This window comes from Gigantopelta aegis, chromosome 3, assembly GCF_016097555.1.
Source record: "Gigantopelta aegis isolate Gae_Host chromosome 3, Gae_host_genome, whole genome shotgun sequence".
Taxonomy (NCBI): domain Eukaryota; kingdom Metazoa; phylum Mollusca; class Gastropoda; order Neomphalida; family Peltospiridae; genus Gigantopelta; species Gigantopelta aegis.
This window is the reverse complement of record NC_054701.1, coordinates 18577795-18596802: the sequence shown is the minus strand read 5'-3', so window position 1 is coordinate 18596802 and position 19008 is coordinate 18577795. Positions and strand designations below refer to the sequence as shown.

Sequence of the window (19008 nt, the reverse complement as noted above, 5' to 3'; positions counted from 1 at the left end):
CCGTGCATCAAGCGAACGCCTTACCACTGAGCTACGTATCGTCCTCATATGGAATGAACGTCAGTGTAGATTTGAATATTGTAGTTGGCCTGTTTAAACGTCGGACCGCCTCGTTGGATACTGTAGATCTGATGCTCTTTTAAAGGTTTTAGCCAAAACTTCAAAAGCCAGACTGGTGAAAGTGCAGTTACTCGTATAATCACTAAGATAGTGTTTTGCTTAAATAATAAAGGCGTGGCATGACGAATTGCATCAAACAGTTCACTAATGGTGTTTTTCTGACTTCTGGACTTCGGAAGGCTGCACAGAGTGGCAGTGATTTGTGATTGAATGTCTGGCCTTTTGTGGTGAACACTGGACATCATTTCACCCGAAAATTCCACGTTTCTTGCATAAAGCATGCAATCGCCGCAACAACTGCTTAGTTGCATTTCTTTGAGCTGTTTCATGCACATTTTCTCTGGTTTACATCCATATTCACAAATTTATTACTCCAAACAATCCATGTCACAATAACTTTGCCTTTGAGTATACACACACACACACACACACACACAGTCGATATTGGTCTAACGGCCACCTGTATGAAACGGTCACCTACCCATAACGGCCACCATAAATCCAGCCCAGTGCATTTCCTTCTTTATTTCACCTCTATATAACAGCCACCTGTTTTATGCGGCCAGCTACCACTATTTTTGACCAAAATGAATGGTTGAACCTGTTATAACGGCCACAAAAATATAATGACCACTATGTTTCGTCCAAAATGGACAGCTGTACTTGCCATAAGGGTCACAAGATATACACATGACCTGTCTCAGTCGCAATGTAAAGTTATTGTTTTACTTAAGTCGAAACAACGCGTCATTAATCGTATTTGCATCTTATATCTGTATGATATGGTCAGTAATTTAATTTGCAAGGCGACTTGCTGTTGTTTGAAGTAAGGCTTGCATTGAAGTTGTATATGTATATTCGACCTATCGATACTGACAGGTAGTGTATTGCAAGGTGTGTGACTTCTTCTAGTCATACAGGCAGTTATGACAGTATGCCAGGATGTTTGTTCAGTCATTACACATTGACAAACTGACCCTTTTGTTAATATATATATATAGAATGATTTCTTATCTGCAACCTTTTGCGTGTCGTGCACTAATTTAATAGGTAACGGAATGCAGTGCAAAGCAATCAACGATAAATGACTTTTTCAAAAAGTGTGTTAGAGTGTCTTTCAACAAAACGTATTAAATTTATGCTTTGTAAAACATTTTCTTTTCATAAGATTTTTATGTAGTAAACAATATGTTTTTCTCTCTATTTTATATTTTTGTGACGACTGTTGAAACTTGCATTCCAGTTTAGTAATGTTTATTTTTTTACAGTAAATAATTTAATATATGTATTTTCCTTTACCTGTATATAACAGCCACCTGCCCTAACGGTCACTTTTACCAGGTCCCTTAAGCGGCCGTTATATACAGGTTCGACGTTTGATTATGTTTATAGGGCCTATGTAAAAATCCGAAGGTGCGATTTTGTAATATTTAACACACGGTGCGACAGCGTGGTTAACGTTGAAACCAGACTACCAAAGTGCACTTGATGGAGGGCTGGTCTGAGTGGTGCACCGGAAATGACTACGCGAGGAGGAAAGCCCAGTGTAATTGACGAATACAACCCAGACGCACAAATAGTTTAATGTGCAGATGATCGACACTGCTGTCATCTCATTGCGTATGTTCGTCCGTCCGTCAATCCGCGTGTTCTGTGATTAATGACTATTGCTAATGAGATAAAAATCACTATTGGAAATGTTAAAAACCCATTAATAATTTGATTGCATACTATTTGGAAGCATTATGAACAATCGTGGATACGTATTGTACACCGACGGGTCAGCTTGACTGGATGGTGCTATCTAGAAGAATTCTGACGAATGGAGGAAGTGTGTTGTGCATAGACGGGCCAGTTTGACTGGATGGTGCTATCTTGAAGAATTCTGACGAATGGGGGAAGTGTGTTGTACATAGACAGGTCAGTATTTTGACTGGATGGTGCTATCTAGAAGAATTCTGACGAATGGGGGAAGTGTGTTGTACATAGACAGGTCAGTATTTTGATTGGATGGTGCTATCTAGAAGAATTCTGACGAATGGGGGAAGTGTGTTGTACATAGACAGGTCTGTATTTTGACTGGATGGTGCTATCTAGAAGAATTCTGACGAATGGGGAAGTGTGTTGTACATAGACAGGTCAATATTTTGACTGGATGGTGCTATGTAGAAGAATGAATGAATGAATGAATGAATGAATGTTTAACGACACCCCAGCACGAAAAATACATCGGCTATTGGGTGTCAAACTATGGTAATGCAAATAAATAAAGTGATGATCAACATCAATATAAAAATTCAAGACAAACAAAAACAGTGTAAAGAACTGTACAAAAAACACAAATATCACAGAATTTTACGGATATTGAATTTTACTCAAAACTTCAATTTTGTGCTGTATTGGCCATTCTCAAAGAGAATGTTACACCCCTGCACCACGGTGAGGTTACAGCACACGCAGGGGCTATCTAGAAGAATTCTTACGAATGGGGAAATGTGTAGTACATAGACATGTCTGTATTTTGACTGGATGGTGCTATCTAGAAGAATTCTGACGAATGGGGAAGTGTGTTGTACACAGACAGGTCTGTATTTTAACTAGATGGTGCTATCTAAAAGAACTGTAACGAATGTGAGAAACTTGTTGTACATAGACAAGTCTGTATTTTGACTGGATGGTGCTATCTAGAAGAACTGTAACGAATGTGAGAAACTTGTTGTACACAGACAGGTCTGTACTTTGACTGGATGGTGCTATCTAGAAGAATTCTGACGAATGGGGAAGTGTGTTGTACACAGACAGGTCTGTATTTTAACTAGATGGTGCTATCTAAAATAACTGTAACGAATGTGAGAAACTTGTTGTACATAGACAGGTCTGTATTTTGACTGGATGGTGCTATCTAAAAGAACTGTAACGAATGTGAGAAACTTGTTGTACACAGACAGGTCTGTATTTTGACTGGATGGTGCTATCTAGAAGAATTCTGACGAATGGGGAAGTGTGTTGTACACAGACAGGTCTGTATTTTAACTAGATGGTGCTATCTAAAATAACTGTAACGAATGTGAGAAACTTGTTTTACATAGACAGGTCAGTATTTTGACTGGATGGTGCTATCTAGAAGAACTGTAACGAATGTGAGAAACTTGTTGTACACAGACAGGTCTGTATTTTGACTGGATGGTGCTATCTAGAAGAACTGTAACGAATGTGAGAAACTTGTTGTACATAGACATGTCTGTATTTTGACTGGATGGTGCTATCTAAAAGAACTGTAACGAATGTGAGAAACTTGTTGTACTTAGACAGGTCCGTATTCTGACTGGATGGTGCTGTCTAGAAGAATTCTGACGAACGAGGGTAACGTGTTGTACATGGAGATATACACTATATACTGTATACAATTTACCCTACAATTTAATTTGTTTTGTTTAACAACACCACTAGAGCGCATTGATTTCAAACATTTGGTAAGTTTGACATATAGTCTTAGCGAGGAAACCCGCTACATTTTCCCATTAGTAGCAAGGTATCTTTTATATGCACCATCTCATAGACAGGGCAGCACATACCACAGCCTTTGATATACCAGTCGAAGTGAACTGGCTGGAACGAGAAATAGTCTAATAGGTCAGACAGGTTAAACGACCTTCGCACATTTGAATTTCGGAAAACAATTGAATGGTGCCACTCGGAAGTCGTACACTAACCTTGTGAATGAAAACTACAGGAAACGCTACAAAGGAACATTAACGTAATGGACAGAATTAAGAGTGCGCGGTACATCAAAGCTGGCAGCTACTCATCCACAACTGTGTCAGTGGGTGCACACTTGATGTCGCTATTGTAGTGTTTCTCTTCGCAGTAGAGTAGGGTCAAGTAGGCTACCCCACTCACATCAACCCACTGGGACGAGTTCAGAAAACTCCCATGGCAGAGTGTTCGCACTGAATAACAATAAACTAATATTCAAAATCTTTTCCAGCCATTTAATTGGTTCTAATTATTATACCAGCTTTTTGTATTAAAATGTTCGTATTTTTATTATTTTAAAATATTCCTTTCTTCATCTAAGCCCACTCTTTTACAACAAAAGGAAAAGGAAAAACAAAACAAAACAAAACCAAAAGTAAAAAACCAAGTAATTTTCCGCACCTCATGACTAATTCTTGTTAAAACCACTTTCAATTTAATACAACCAGTATTAATGATATAAACTGATGTCAAACATCATATATAATATACGGTTTGCTTTCAAATTCAGTTTACCAGTGACTTAACATTTTTGTATTGTCTACGAATGTGCCTTTAAATTAATGGCAAGCAAGAAAGGTTTCACAAATCGTAACTTATTAAATAATTTGTTATTTATTATAAAAAAAATTCATTATATATAACTATACCTTTATTAAATTGTCTATTATACTAACAGTATAATTATCGAACCATACCATTTTTGTTTACTACAAAACTGTCTATTATACTAACAATACAATTATCTAACTATACCATTACAAAACTGTCTATTATACTAAACAGTATAATTATTTAATTATACCATTATTTAACTGTCTATGATACTAACAGTATAATCATCTAACTATACCTTTATTAAACTGTCTATAATACTAACAATATATCTAATTATATCTTTATAAAACTGTCTATAATACTAACAGTATATCTTAATTATACCTTTATAAAACTATCTATTATACTAACAGTATATCTATTTATACCACTACTAAACTGTCTATTATACTACAGTATCATTTACTATAATGTTATTAAACTGTCTATTATTGTTCACTATGCAATTATTAACCTACCTATTATGCTAACAGAATATCTAAGTTACCTATCTATACCATTATTAAACTATTTGTTATGCTACAGTATATCTTACTATTCCAATTATTTAACTGTATATTATTCGACAGTATGCTCACTATGCTATTATTAAACTGTCTGTTATGGTAACAGTATATCTTACTATTCCAATTATTTAACTGTATATTATTCGACAGTATGCTCACTATGCTATTATTAAACTGTCTGTTATGGTAACAGTATATCTTACTATTCCAATTATTTAACTGTATATTATTCGACAGTATGCTCACTATGCTATTATTGAACTGTATATTATTCGACAGTATGCTCACTATGCTATTATTGAACTGTATATCATTCGACAGTATGCCCACTATGCTATTATTAAACTGTATATTATTCGACAGTATGCTCACTATGCTATTATTAAACTGTATATTATTCGACAGTATGCTCACTATGCTATTATTTAACTGTATATTATTCGACAGTATGCTCACTATGCTATTATTGAACTGTATATTATTCGACAGTATGCTCACTATGCTATTATTAAACTGTCTGTTATGGTAACAGTATATCTTACTATTCAAATTATTTAACTGTATATTATTCGACAGTATGCTCACTATGCTATTATTTAACTGTATATTATTCGACAATATGCTCACTATGCTATTATTGAACTGTATATTATTCGACAGTATGCTCACTATGCTATTATTGAACTGTATATCATTCGACAGTATGCCCACTATGCTATTATTAAACTGTCTGTTATGGTAACAGTATATCTTACTATTCCAATTATTTAACTGTATATTATTCGACAGTATGCTCACTATGCTATTATTAAACTGTATATTATTCGACAGTATTCTCTCTGTGCTATTATTAAACTGTATATTATTCGACAGTATGCTCACTATGCTATTATTTAACTGTATATTATTCGACAGTATGCTCACTATGCTATTATTAAACTGTCTGTTATGGTAAAAGTATATCTTACTATTCCAATTATTTAACTGTCTATTATTCGACAGTATGCTCACTATGCTATTATTAAACTGTCTGTTATGGTAACAGTATATCTTACTATTCCAATTATTTAACTGTATATTATTCGACAGTATGCTCACTATGCTATTATTAAACTGTATATTATTCGACAGTATGCTCACTATGCTATTATTAAACTGTATATTATTCGACAGTATGCTCACTATGCTATTATTTAACTGTATATTATTCGACAGTATGCTCACTATGCTATTATTGAACTGTATATTATTCGACAGTATGCTCACTATGCTATTATTAAACTGTCTGTTATGGTAACAGTATATCTTACTATTCAAATTATTTAACTGTATATTATTCGACAGTATGCTCACTATGCTATTATTTAACTGTATATTATTCGACAATATGCTCACTATGCTATTATTTAACTGTATATTATTCGACAGTATGCTCACTATGCTATTATTGAACTGTATATTATTCGACAGTATGCTCACTATGCTATTATTAAACTGTCTGTTATGGTAACAGTATATCTTACTATTCAAATTATTTAACTGTATATTATTCGACAGTATGCTCACTATGCTATTATTTAACTGTATATTATTCGACAATATGCTCACTATGCTATTATTGAACTGTATATTATTCGACAGTATGCTCACTATGCTATTATTGAACTGTATATCATTCGACAGTATGCCCACTATGCTATTATTAAACTGTCTGTTATGGTAACAGTATATCTTACTATTCCAATTATTTAACTGTATATTATTCGACAGTATGCTCACTATGCTATTATTAAACTGTATATTAGTCGACAGTATTCTCTCTGTGCTATTATTAAACTGTATATTATTCGACAGTATGCTCACTATGCTATTATTTAACTGTATATTATTCGACAGTATGCTCACTATGTTATTATTAAGCTGTCTGTTATGGTAAAAGTATATCTTACTATTCCAATTATTTAACTGCCTATTATTCGACAGTATGCTCACTATGCTATTATTAAACTGTCTGTTATGGTAACAGTATATCTTACTATTCCAATTATTTAACTGTATATTATTCGACAGTATGCTCACTATGCTATTATTCAACTGTATATTATTCGACAGTATGCTCACTATGCTATTATTAAACTGTATATTATTCGACAGTATGCTCACTATGCTATTATTAAACTGTATATTATTCGACAGTATGCTCACTATGCTATTATTTAACTGTATATTATTCGACAGTATGCTCACTATGCTATTATTGAACTGTATATTATTCGACAGTATGCTCACTATGCTATTATTAAACTGTCTGTTATGGTAACAGTATATCTTACTATTCAAATTATTTAACTGTATATTATTCGACAGTATGCTCACTATGCTATTATTTAACTGTATATTATTCGACAATATGCTCACTATGCTATTATTTAACTGTATATTATTCGACAGTATGCTCACTATGCTATTATTGAAATGTATATTATTCGACAGTATGCTCACTATGCTATTATTGAACTGTATATTATTCGACAGTATGCTCACTATGCTATTATTAAACTGTATATCATTCGACAGTATGCCCACTATGCTATTATTAAACTGTCTGTTATGGTAACAGTATATCTTACTATTCCAATTATTTAACTGTATATTATTCGACAGTATGCTCACTATGCTATTATTAAACTGTATATTATTCGACAGTATTCTCTCTGTGCTATTATTAAACTGTATATTATTCGACAGTATGCTCACTATGCTATTATTTAACTGTATATTATTCGACAGTATGCTCAATAAACTATTATTAAACTGTCTGTTATGGTAACAGTATATCTTACTATTCCAATTATTTAACTGTATATTATTCGACAGTATGCTCACTATGCTATTATTAAACTGTATATTATTCGACAGTATGCTCACTATGCTATTATTTAACTGTATATTATTCGACAGTATGCTCACTATGCTATTATTGAACTGTATATTATTCGACAGTATGCTCACTATGCTATTATTAAACTGTCTGTTATGGTAACAGTATATCTTACTATTCAAATTATTTAACTGTATATTATTCGACAGTATGCTCACTATGCTATTATTTAACTGTATATTATTCGACAATATGCTCACTATGCTATTATTTAACTGTATATTATTCGACAGTATGCTCACTATGCTATTATTGAACTGTATATTATTCGACAGTATGCTCACTGTGCTATTATTGAACTGTATATTATTCGACAGTATGCTCACTATGCTATTATTAAACTGTCTGTTATGGTAACAGTATATCTTACTATTCAAATTATTTAACTGTATATTATTCGACAGTATGCTCACGATGCTATTATTGAACTGTATATTATTCGACAGTATGCTCACTATGCTATTATTGAACTGTATATTATTCGACAGTAAGCTCACTATGCTATTATTTAACTGTATATTATTCGACAGTATTCTCACTATGCTATTATTAAACTGTATATTATTCGACAGTATGCTCACTATGCTATTATTAAACTGTATATTATTCGACAGTATGCTCACTATGCTATTATTGAACTATATTATTCGACAGTATGCTCACTATGGTATTATTGAACTGTATATCATTCGACAGTATGCTCACTATGCTATTATTAAACTGTATATCATTCGACAGTATGCTGACTATGCTATTATTGAACTGTATATCATTCGACAGTATGCTCGCTATGCTATTATTGAACTGTATATCATTCGACAGTATGCTCGCTATGCTATTATTGAACTGTATATCATTCGACAGTATGCTCGCTATGCTATTATTGAACTGTATATCATTCGACAGTATGCTCACTATGCTATTATTGAACTTTATATCATTCGACAGTATGCTCACTATGCTATTATTGAACTGTATATCATTCGACAGTATGCTCACTATGCTATTATTGAACTGTATATTATTCGACAGTATGCTCACTATGCTATTATTAAACTGTCTGTTATGGTAACAGTATATTTTACTATTCCAATTATTTAACTGTATATTATTCGACAGTATGCTCACTATGCTATTATTGAACTGTATATTATTCGACAGTATGCTCACTATGCTATTATTAAACTGTCTGTTATGGTAACAGTATATTTTACTATTCCAATTATTTAACTGTATATTATTCGACAGTATGCTCACTATGCTATTATTAAACTGTATATTATTCGACAGTATGCTCACTATGCTATTATTGAACTGTATATTATTCGACAGTATGCTCACTATGCTATTATTGAACTGTACATTATTCGACAGTATGCTCACTATGCTATTATTAAACTGTCTGTTATGGTAATAGTATACGTATTTTGGGACGGGATGTAGCCCAGTGGTAAAGCGCTCGCTCGATGCGCGGTCGGTGTAGGATCGATCCCTGCCGATGGGCCCATTTGGGTTATTTCTTGTTCCAGCCAGTGCACGACTGGTATATCAAAAGCCATGGTATGTACTACCCTGTCTGTGGGATGGTGCATATAAAAGATCCCTTGCTGCTAATCGAAAAGAGTAGCCCATGAAGTGGCGACAGCGGGTTTACTCTTAATATGTGTGTGGTTCTTAACAATATGTCCGACGCCATAATATTATAACCGTAAATAAAATGTGTTCAGTGCGTCATTAAATAAATAAAAAATCTTCTTTTTTCCCCCTTATGTCAGGCATAAATAGTAATACATACGGAACACAACGACGACTGTCATGAATACTAAATCGAATGTCACAGATTACACGATTAGCACGTGTATCACGCTAAATACCAGCCATCAATAGGTTAGGTCCGAATGGGCTATTAGTTTGGTAAATATCCATTGCCATTTTAACTAACATTTTTATTAAAAGATACAGAATAGTTAATTTGGCAGTAACGTAAATAAACCTTCAATGGATTCAGTTTGAGAATGCACTCGAAACTGTGGATTTATTAAAAATATTTCTTTTTAACAAATCCACACTTCACCTGCATTTTCCACTATGTATTAAGCTAATGGTATTTAAACGTTTGTTTTATTTAACGACAACACCAGAGGACATTGATTTATTAATCACTGGCTATTGGATGTCAAACATTTGGTAATTTTGACATATAGTATTAGAGAGGAAAGCTACGCGTCATCTCACAGACAGGATAACAGGTACCACGGCCTTTGATGTGCCAGTCGTAAAGCTAATGGTATTATTACAGCTTTACCATTATTAAACTGCATCAAACTAAAGTAGTGTCGGAAATAGAATAAAAATGATTTTCGTCGATTATTTCTTACATATTAAACTGACAAGTAAATATTTTGTAAATATCTATTTAATGATAGTCTACCTAATTTAGCATTTACTTGTTTGGGCGCTCATTGATGTTCAAGGTGATGTTTACTCTTGAAATTAAAAGAAAAATGTCAGTAAACAGGTGATCTGTGTACTTTATTGGAACATACTATAACACATTTTGGTCAACATGTGTCAATTTCACTGCTGTTACAATATGTGAGGGACTATTTCTGATGATGGTTTACCCCTATTCCTCTCCGAAAGAAAATATTTGTAGTCATTTATAAGTAACTTTTGAGCAAAAAAGTCAAGAGCCATTATGAGTGAGCCATTATACCGGTATTAAAGGTGCTATCTCAATGTTGCCCAATGACAGTTATTGCAAATAATTTTTTTAACATTTAAAGAAGACACTTTTAACAATATGCCCATACATGATTATAGGAAATAATTTTATCTACTGGTAGAAAATACATTTTTATTGGAGAATCTATATCACAGTTCGCATTATATAGCACCTTTAAATTGTTGCAAGATTGTCTAAATTTCTAAACTTATATAGAATTTATATTCAATAAATATGCTTGTCATAATTAATAATTTATGTTGCAATTCAAAATAATCAGTTAACTTGCAGTTTTAAATTAAAAGTTTGTTTAAGGGTAAATGAAATTGACACATATCGATCAAAATGTGTTATAGTCTGTTCCAATAAAGGTCGCAAATCACCTGTTTACTGACACATTTAGTTTAATTTCAAGAGTAAACACTACCTTGTACATCAATGAGAGCACAAACAAGTAAATGCTAAATTAGGTAAAGTGTCACTGAATGGTACAAAATATTTACTTGTCAGTTTAATATGAAAGAAATAATCGACGAAAATCATTTTTATTCTATTTCCGACAGTACTATAGTCATATGCTACTACTACTCAGTACTACAAAAAAAAAAAAAAAAATAGTGCTGTCGGAAATAGAATAAAAATGATTTTCGTCGATTATTTCTTACATATTAAACAGACAAGTAAATATTTTGTAAATATCTATGTAATGATAGTCTACTAGTACAGTACTATTATTAAACTATTTAACTGGCTGTATAGGGGGCGAGACGTAGTCCAGTGGTAAAGTGCTCGCTTGATGCGCGGTCTGTTTGGGATCGATCCCCATTGGTGGGCCCATTGAGCTATTTCTTGTTCCAGCCAGTGCACCACGACTGGTATATCAAAGACCGTAGTATGTGCTATCCTGTCTATGGAATGATGCATATAAAAGATCCCTTGCTACTAATGAAAAAGAGTAGCCCATGAAGTGGCGACAGTAGGTTTCCTCCCTTAATATCTGTGTGGTCCTTAACCATATATCTGACGCCATATAACCGTAAATAAAATGTGTTGAGTGCGTCGTTAAATAAAACATTTCCTACCTTCCTTCATTTTTCCAATTGCCAATAATTAATAAATCAATGTGCTCTAGTTTTTGTCGTTAAACAAAAACAAACTTTAACTTTATTACATCTTTACCATTATTAAACTGCACCAAACTAGAATGTTTATGTATTTACCATTATTAAACTGCACCAAACTAGAATGTTTATGTATTTACCATTATTAAACTGCACCAAACTAGAATGTTTATGTATAATTTACCACTACTCGGTACTAATATCTTCATAATATTAGCCGTGTATCAATATAACTGGTTTTATATGTCACAATACCATTTGACATTAAGCAGGAAATTAAACTAGCCATTTTGGACTCTCTATTATAAAAAGGTTATGTGACCCGACTCTCACAACCGGCCTCTGTGGTGTCGTGGTTAAGCCATCGGACTAAGGCTGGTAGGTACTGGGTTCGCAGCGAGAGTTTTAACGACTCGATGAGTACATGTAGGTGTACTACCATTACACCCTGTTTTCTCTAACTAACCACTAACCGCTAACTCACTGTCCTGGACAGACAGCCCAGATGGCTAAGATGTGTGCCCAGGACAGCGTGCTTGAACCGTAACTGAATATAAGCACGAAAACAAGCATTGTTAACGTTTGTTGGCAGCCATTCGACCTGCTTTGAAAAGTCGTTCCACCTCTGTGCACCGTTTTGAAAGAGGGTGCTCTGAAAAATGTCAAGATATGTATCACATCACGGTTTGTCAACAGAACTGAATAAAGGAAGCAATATGGAGGCTAGAGCTCGTATGAATTACAGCTGTGGTACAAAACGAAAAACACCGATATTTTAACGCTAGAGGTGATTTTTGTGTATGTTTTATTTTAAATGTTTTTGTTTTTTGTTTTTTAAATACAGAATACGAAGAAACATTTGTATTAAAGAGACTACCCCGAGTTTGCTGCTATCATAACACGTTTCTGACATACAGAGCTTTTTTCTAATCACTATTAGATACTGATATACAAGGCTTTTCTTATCGCCTGAATGTTTCTAGAAGCTAAAACTATAGTTTATCTCCCAGTGATTTCGCACGTACGAATATGTATGTATGTATGTATGTATGAATGTATTATTATATTATATGTTATACACACACACACACATATTATATGCATATACACATATATAAATACACACACACACACACACACTCACACACACACACGTACATCACACCACACACACTACGCACACTACATACATACACACACAGACACACTACACTCACACACATACACACAAACACACATACTACATACACACTACAAACACACACTACAAACACACACACACACACACACACACACACACACACACACAAGACGCACAACACACTACACACATCTAGATAAGTGGATAATGTCAAAGTTCAGATATACCTAGTTTCAACAAGATACAAACAAGTATCGTGTTTCTGTTATTTGACGCCTTGATGGTTTTAACGTGAATACTTGACGCCGTTAAAGAGGTGACCACTGAAAACACGTGACCCAGTTTAGTTCTTTATTGACATTGAACTGTTCAGGCCATCTGAACACACATAATACAAATACGAAGTACAGCAGAAACAAGCTCCAATACAAAAAGTTAAAATACTATACAAGAAACATACTTCACTTTAATCGTAAAAGGAACATGTTTTAAATATATTCTTAATTTGGATGTTTTAAATAAATATTTTCCAAAATTACATAGTTGTTTGACATTTTCAACATTATGTGATTGCAATAACTTGAAGTATGATGATTTCTTCCAATGATAAGGCTTTATGCATTTGTTTCTTAAATCATGGTATATAGGACATTTAAAAATAAAATGAAACTCATCTTCCACATCATTTAATCAGTGAAAACATAACCTATCATATCTCTCAATATGACCAATTTCAATTGGTAATATATGAGGCTACAATTTAAACTTTGAAATATATTGGGAGTGGTTTCTTTAAATAAAACTGAAGATTAAATAAATCTGTAAAATATTTATACAATGTGAAATTTGGTGATATATAGAGAATAACACATGAGTGCCCGTCAGATGCCATTTATCTCAAAATCAGTTGTTTTAAAATGTATCTAACCAGCGAAAGCGAGTTTGATACGTTTGTAAACAACTAGTTGTGAGATAAATGGTATCCAGCGGACACAAATGTATTATTCTATTTCTTACATATCCTCAAAAACCAGGTTTTAAGCAAATGCTAACATATTTTTCGACTAAACGTTATTTACAGCCGTTGCACTTGTAGCTAACTTACGCGTCTGTCACAGACACACGATTGTCAGGTTAACTATACGTCACAGTGTAATATATTTCCACCGTGTTGTTTTTCATTGGATGCACGGCACTGGTGACCTGGTCATCACTTAGGAGCAGCCAGTCGTATGTCTTGAAATTGTTAACACACGTATGTGTGTAAAGAACCCATGTGTTATAAAAAATAACGCATGATGTTCTCACCAACGGGTGTGTAAGAACGTTTTTTTCACTTCTAATATATTGCATAACTTGGTTAGAGAAGCAGCTGAAACAAAATGTTCTGTTAATAATGTTTGATTTTGCTTGAGGTAGTGTTATTCATTAGTCCATGCCAGAGTATAAATAGCAGGTGGTTTTGAATGATATATAGCGTGCGCTACAACAGCTTGCTCTGAATGTGCACGTAAAGCCCTATGACCTGACCTGACGTGAACTGAATGATATATTCAATTACGACCAGTCAACAAAAGGCTATGCGTTCACATACTACCTATTTGTTTAGCCGAAAGAAAACGAAATGTTTTATTTAACAACGCACTCAACACATTGTATTTACGGTTATATGGCGTCGGACATATTGTTAAGGACCACACAGATATTGAGAGAGTAAACCCGCTGTCGCCACTTCATGGGCTACTCTGTTCGATTAGCAGCAAGGGATCTTTTATATGTACCATCTCAAATACAGGATAGTACATACCACAGCCTTTGTTACACCAGTTGTGGAGCACTGGCTGGAACGAGAAATAGCCCAGTGGGCCCACCGACGGGAATCGATCCTAGATCGATCGCGCATAAGGTGAACGCTGTACCACTGAGCTACGTCTCGCCCCTAGCCGAAACAAATTAAATATCTTTGTATTTTGCAAACATCCTCTCTTTGACAAATCCACCGGGAAATTCGAAGAATGTGCCCAAGACAGACGCGCTTGAACCGTCAGTGAATGTAAACACAGGTCAAATGGTTGACTGACTTATCGTAGCCGTCTATGCTTTATAGCGATTCTTTGAATGGTATAGCTGTTAGATTTCTACTCAACAATGGTGTAAACATTTTGTTATTTTGCAGGTCGTCGTTACAAGTAGCTGGAATATATAGAAGAAGAAGAAAACTAAAATCACACACGACAAAATGAAGGTATGGTTGTAAAAGAATTGTATATAAATCATTGATCATCACCATCACCGTGTACGGTGTTATAAATTCTCAGTTGAATATGTAAAGCACCGTGCAGATATGTTACACCATTAAGCCGTTTTACAATAATTAATTGATTGCTTCTTTTCCTCTTATTTAGTATCAGTATAAAGTTCAAACAGATTGTTAAATTGGGCGCACGCTGTCTGTGTTGCCTGCACCCGAACCAATGAATCAAATATCTATTCGTAAACCCCAAAGCCATGAATCAAATATCTCTCTTAGTAAACCCCATGTCAATGATTCAAATATCTTTTAGTAAACCCCATGCCAATGAATCAAATTGATCTCTCTCTCTCTCTCTCTCTCTCTCTCTCTCTCTCTCTCTCTCTCTCTCTCTCTCTCTCTCTCTCTCTCTCTCTCTCTCTCTCTCTCATATCGAGTGATGACAGTCAGATCTTGGTACATTCACTCTGTGTGAAATTGAGAGTTTTCAGTTATTTCAGTGTTGTTTTCTTATTTTTAAAAACAAATGTAAGTAGTTTTTTTTTTATTTCATTATTCTCTCTCTCTCTCTCTCTCTCTCTCTCTCTCTCTCTCTCTCTCTCTCTCTCTCTCTCTCTCTCTCTCTCTCTCTCTCTCTCTCTCTCCACGTTCTTTTAAATTTGTACGATACATTCATTTTGTGATATATTTGCATGATAGTATGCATCCATATACAATAATGTCAGGTACGTCATTAAAGTTATTAGGCCTAATCAAAATGTTTTTCTTTCTTTCTTTGACAGGCTGCTTTACGTCAGGCTGTACTGACAATCAGTTTGTGTTTGGTTGTGACGTCATGTATCCAGGCAACGGAAGACGATCGATATGTGACGCCACCATGCTACCCCTGTGTATGTTTCAACAACACTGAAAACCAGTTTGTTGGGAACTGTTCGTCACGAAATCTCACGACAGTTCCTGCCTCACTTCCAAGTACCGTACAAATCCTTTTAATGAGAAACAATGACATAAAAACACTGCAGGCAGAAATGTTTTCCAACCTCACAAAACTGATTTATCTCGATTTGTCTGACAACAAAATATTTCAAATTGACAGCAAGGCGTTCTACAATTTAACAGATTTACAAGAATTGCATTTAAAAAACAACTATATGAGATCATATCCAGAAAATGCCTTGTCTGCTTTAGTCTCTCTAAAGCGTCTGTATATGGATGGTCTTGATAATGAAATGTTTGGCCAGGGATTTCTTCACCTGCGGCAGCTGGTTCTGATGGACCTCTCTGGTGATGGACTGAGGAAATGCAAAATCATCACCTTGAAGAATAACACATTCACAAACCTACCCCACCTGGAAACACTCGTCTTGTCGCGTTGTAACATCACAGACATAGCGGTCGCTGCATTTTCTCCCCTGACCTCACTGAATGTGCTAGATCTGTCTTACAATACGAATCTTGGCTTTCCCAGGCTTGGTAGGCTGATGTACGGCGTCCAGAATTCCTCACTCAGGGTTCTTAAAGCTAACGCCATTGTGCACAATTTAGCAATGTGTGTTATCATAAAAAAGGAGCATTTAGAATATTTTAGAAACACACATTTGGAAACTCTATACGTGGATGAGAACAGAATAGAAGCGTTTGAAAGTGGCGCTTTGTCTCTGTTGCCTACCACGTTGAAATATATATCTGCCGAGAGAAACAGATTTACCGTTGGACGGTACATCAACGAAGTGGTCAATATGGTTGGATTAATAAGTTTGAGCATTACTTACAATGACAGTCCTATGGGCACGTATTTTAAGTCCGTTGAAAGTTCGATCATTCCAGAAGGACATGACCAAATATGGGACGCATGCGCAGAATGTTTGTCTGATATAGTAGGACCTTACCCATGGGAATTGTCGTCTCAAGAACCTGATGTTGTGTATGATTTTAAAACGGATTCTGAAGATATAATATCTGATGTAAACGGAAAACAGATAATTTGTGTACATATACCTCCTTATTTACAAACATTAAAAATTACTCGCAGTCATCTTCAGTTCAAATTATCCAGGTTATATTTCACAAGCAATAACATTTCTATCTTGGATTTATCATTTAACCTTTTAGACAAATGGAAAGGGCCCATTTATGGTTTGGAAAACGTAACACACCTTAACTTATCAAACAACTGGGCTTCGATTATGTCTAACAGTTTCTTTGACCACTTCGACCGTTTGGAATATTTGAACTTGGCACACAACCTTCTTGGACGTCAGTTAGAAAACAAGCGACTCGGTACGTTTCTACAACCGCTAACAAGCCTGAAGTATTTGGATTTGTCAAACAATGGCATTCATCGATTCTACCGACACACTTTTGATGGACTGGTCTCGCTGGAGACGTTGATTGTAACCGAAAATGTCCTTTATTTGGACTGGCCTTTGAGAGTAATATTAATGAAAAGTTTGAAACTTGTAAACTTCTCCAACAACCAGATCCGTTGGCTTTCTAACATTCTCATGGACGACTTTACACAACTGTCGGAATCTCAGAACATAACGTTAGACCTATCAAACAATCCCCTGGCCTGCACGTGCGACAAGTTCTATTTCATTGACTGGATAGTCAGTTCACGCATCAACTTCTACAATGTGGACAACTATTATTGCATTCTAGCAGATGGAAACTATTCTCGAATAGGCAACTGGAAGGACAACCTTGATGAACTGAGACGCCAGTGTCGAGGTTTTAACCTGGGTCTGGTAGTCGGTGTTTTCCTGGCTACTCTAGTTTTACTTATTGTCATTGTTGGCGCTGTAGTGTATCGCTTCCGCTGGAAGCTGAGATACTGGTTCTACGCTGCGCGACTTCGGTACAGGAACGCCGCGCAATCTCGCGACGAACCTTTCGACTACGCCGCTTTTGTGTCTTACGCCGACGACGACCGCACCATCGTGATCACCGACATGCTGGAAAAGGTGGAGAGGACGGCGGGACTGAGGTTGAACATCCACCACCGCGACTTCATCCCAGGCGGCATGATCGTGGAGAGCATCATCTCGGCCATTCAGAAAAGTTCCAAGACGTTGGTGATGCTCAGCAGGAACTTCCTCGACAGTAGCTGGTGCATGTACGAGTTGCAGATGGCGCTGATGGAGGAGGCGACGACGGGCCGCGATATCGTCGTCGTCGTCATGCTGGAGTACATCGCCTACAACGACCTGCCCAGGGCGGTGCGGCGTCTCGTCGACACAGACTCCTATATCCACTATCAGCTCTTCGACGACAAAGACCTGTTTTGGGAAAGGGTCGTTTCCTCGCTGAAAGATGGTTAAGCTGGCCATTGCTGTTTTGTTGTTGTTTAATGTCTAGCAAGACCCATGTTTTACCATGAATGATTTGTATTGCACAAAGGAATCTATGATATTAACTGTGTAATGTGTTTTTGTGGAAATCGTGATCAATAATTATTCGTAATATAGAAAGAAAAATCCATCAAATTGAAACTGTTTTGGAAAGCATTCAGATTAATACTATACTATTGATATTTTGTGTGCAGACATTTATATGGTGTCTCGAAATCGTATTATTAAAATTTAAAAAGACAATCATATGGTATGCACTCTGACAAAAGACATTTTTTAACGATTGTAATTAAAATATCAACTGCATTTTTCTGCATAAAATATTAGTGGTTGTATATTAAACGTGTTTCTAATCGTTCTACTATTTGTATTAGGTTAAATATTTCATTTTATTTCCTAAAATACGTTGGGGTTTTTTCGTACGTACGAAATTATATGAAAACAAAATCCAGTTTGGATTTGTTACAAATATTAAGACG

The 19008-nt window shown here is 35.2% G+C and overlaps 1 protein-coding gene across 3 annotated transcripts; it reads left to right on the top strand.

Moving 5' to 3' along the window:
- Positions 1–1722: 1722 nt before the first annotated feature.
- LOC121367635 (toll-like receptor 4) lies at positions 1723–18923 on the top strand. 3 transcript variants are annotated; one of them, XM_041491924.1, is made up of 3 exons: positions 1723–2040; positions 15105–15173; positions 15962–18923. In XM_041491924.1, the coding sequence occupies exons 2-3, from the start codon at positions 15168–15170 to the stop codon at positions 18497–18499; spliced, it is 2544 nt and encodes an 847-aa protein (XP_041347858.1). In that variant the 5' UTR covers positions 1723–2040; positions 15105–15167; the 3' UTR covers positions 18500–18923. The 3 variants fall into 3 exon arrangements, with proteins under 3 accessions (XP_041347858.1, XP_041347857.1, XP_041347859.1); XM_041491923.1 differs by lacking the exon at positions 1723–2040 and adding an exon at positions 11939–12574; XM_041491925.1 differs by lacking the exon at positions 1723–2040 and adding an exon at positions 11939–12585.
- Positions 18924–19008: the final 85 nt, after the last annotated feature.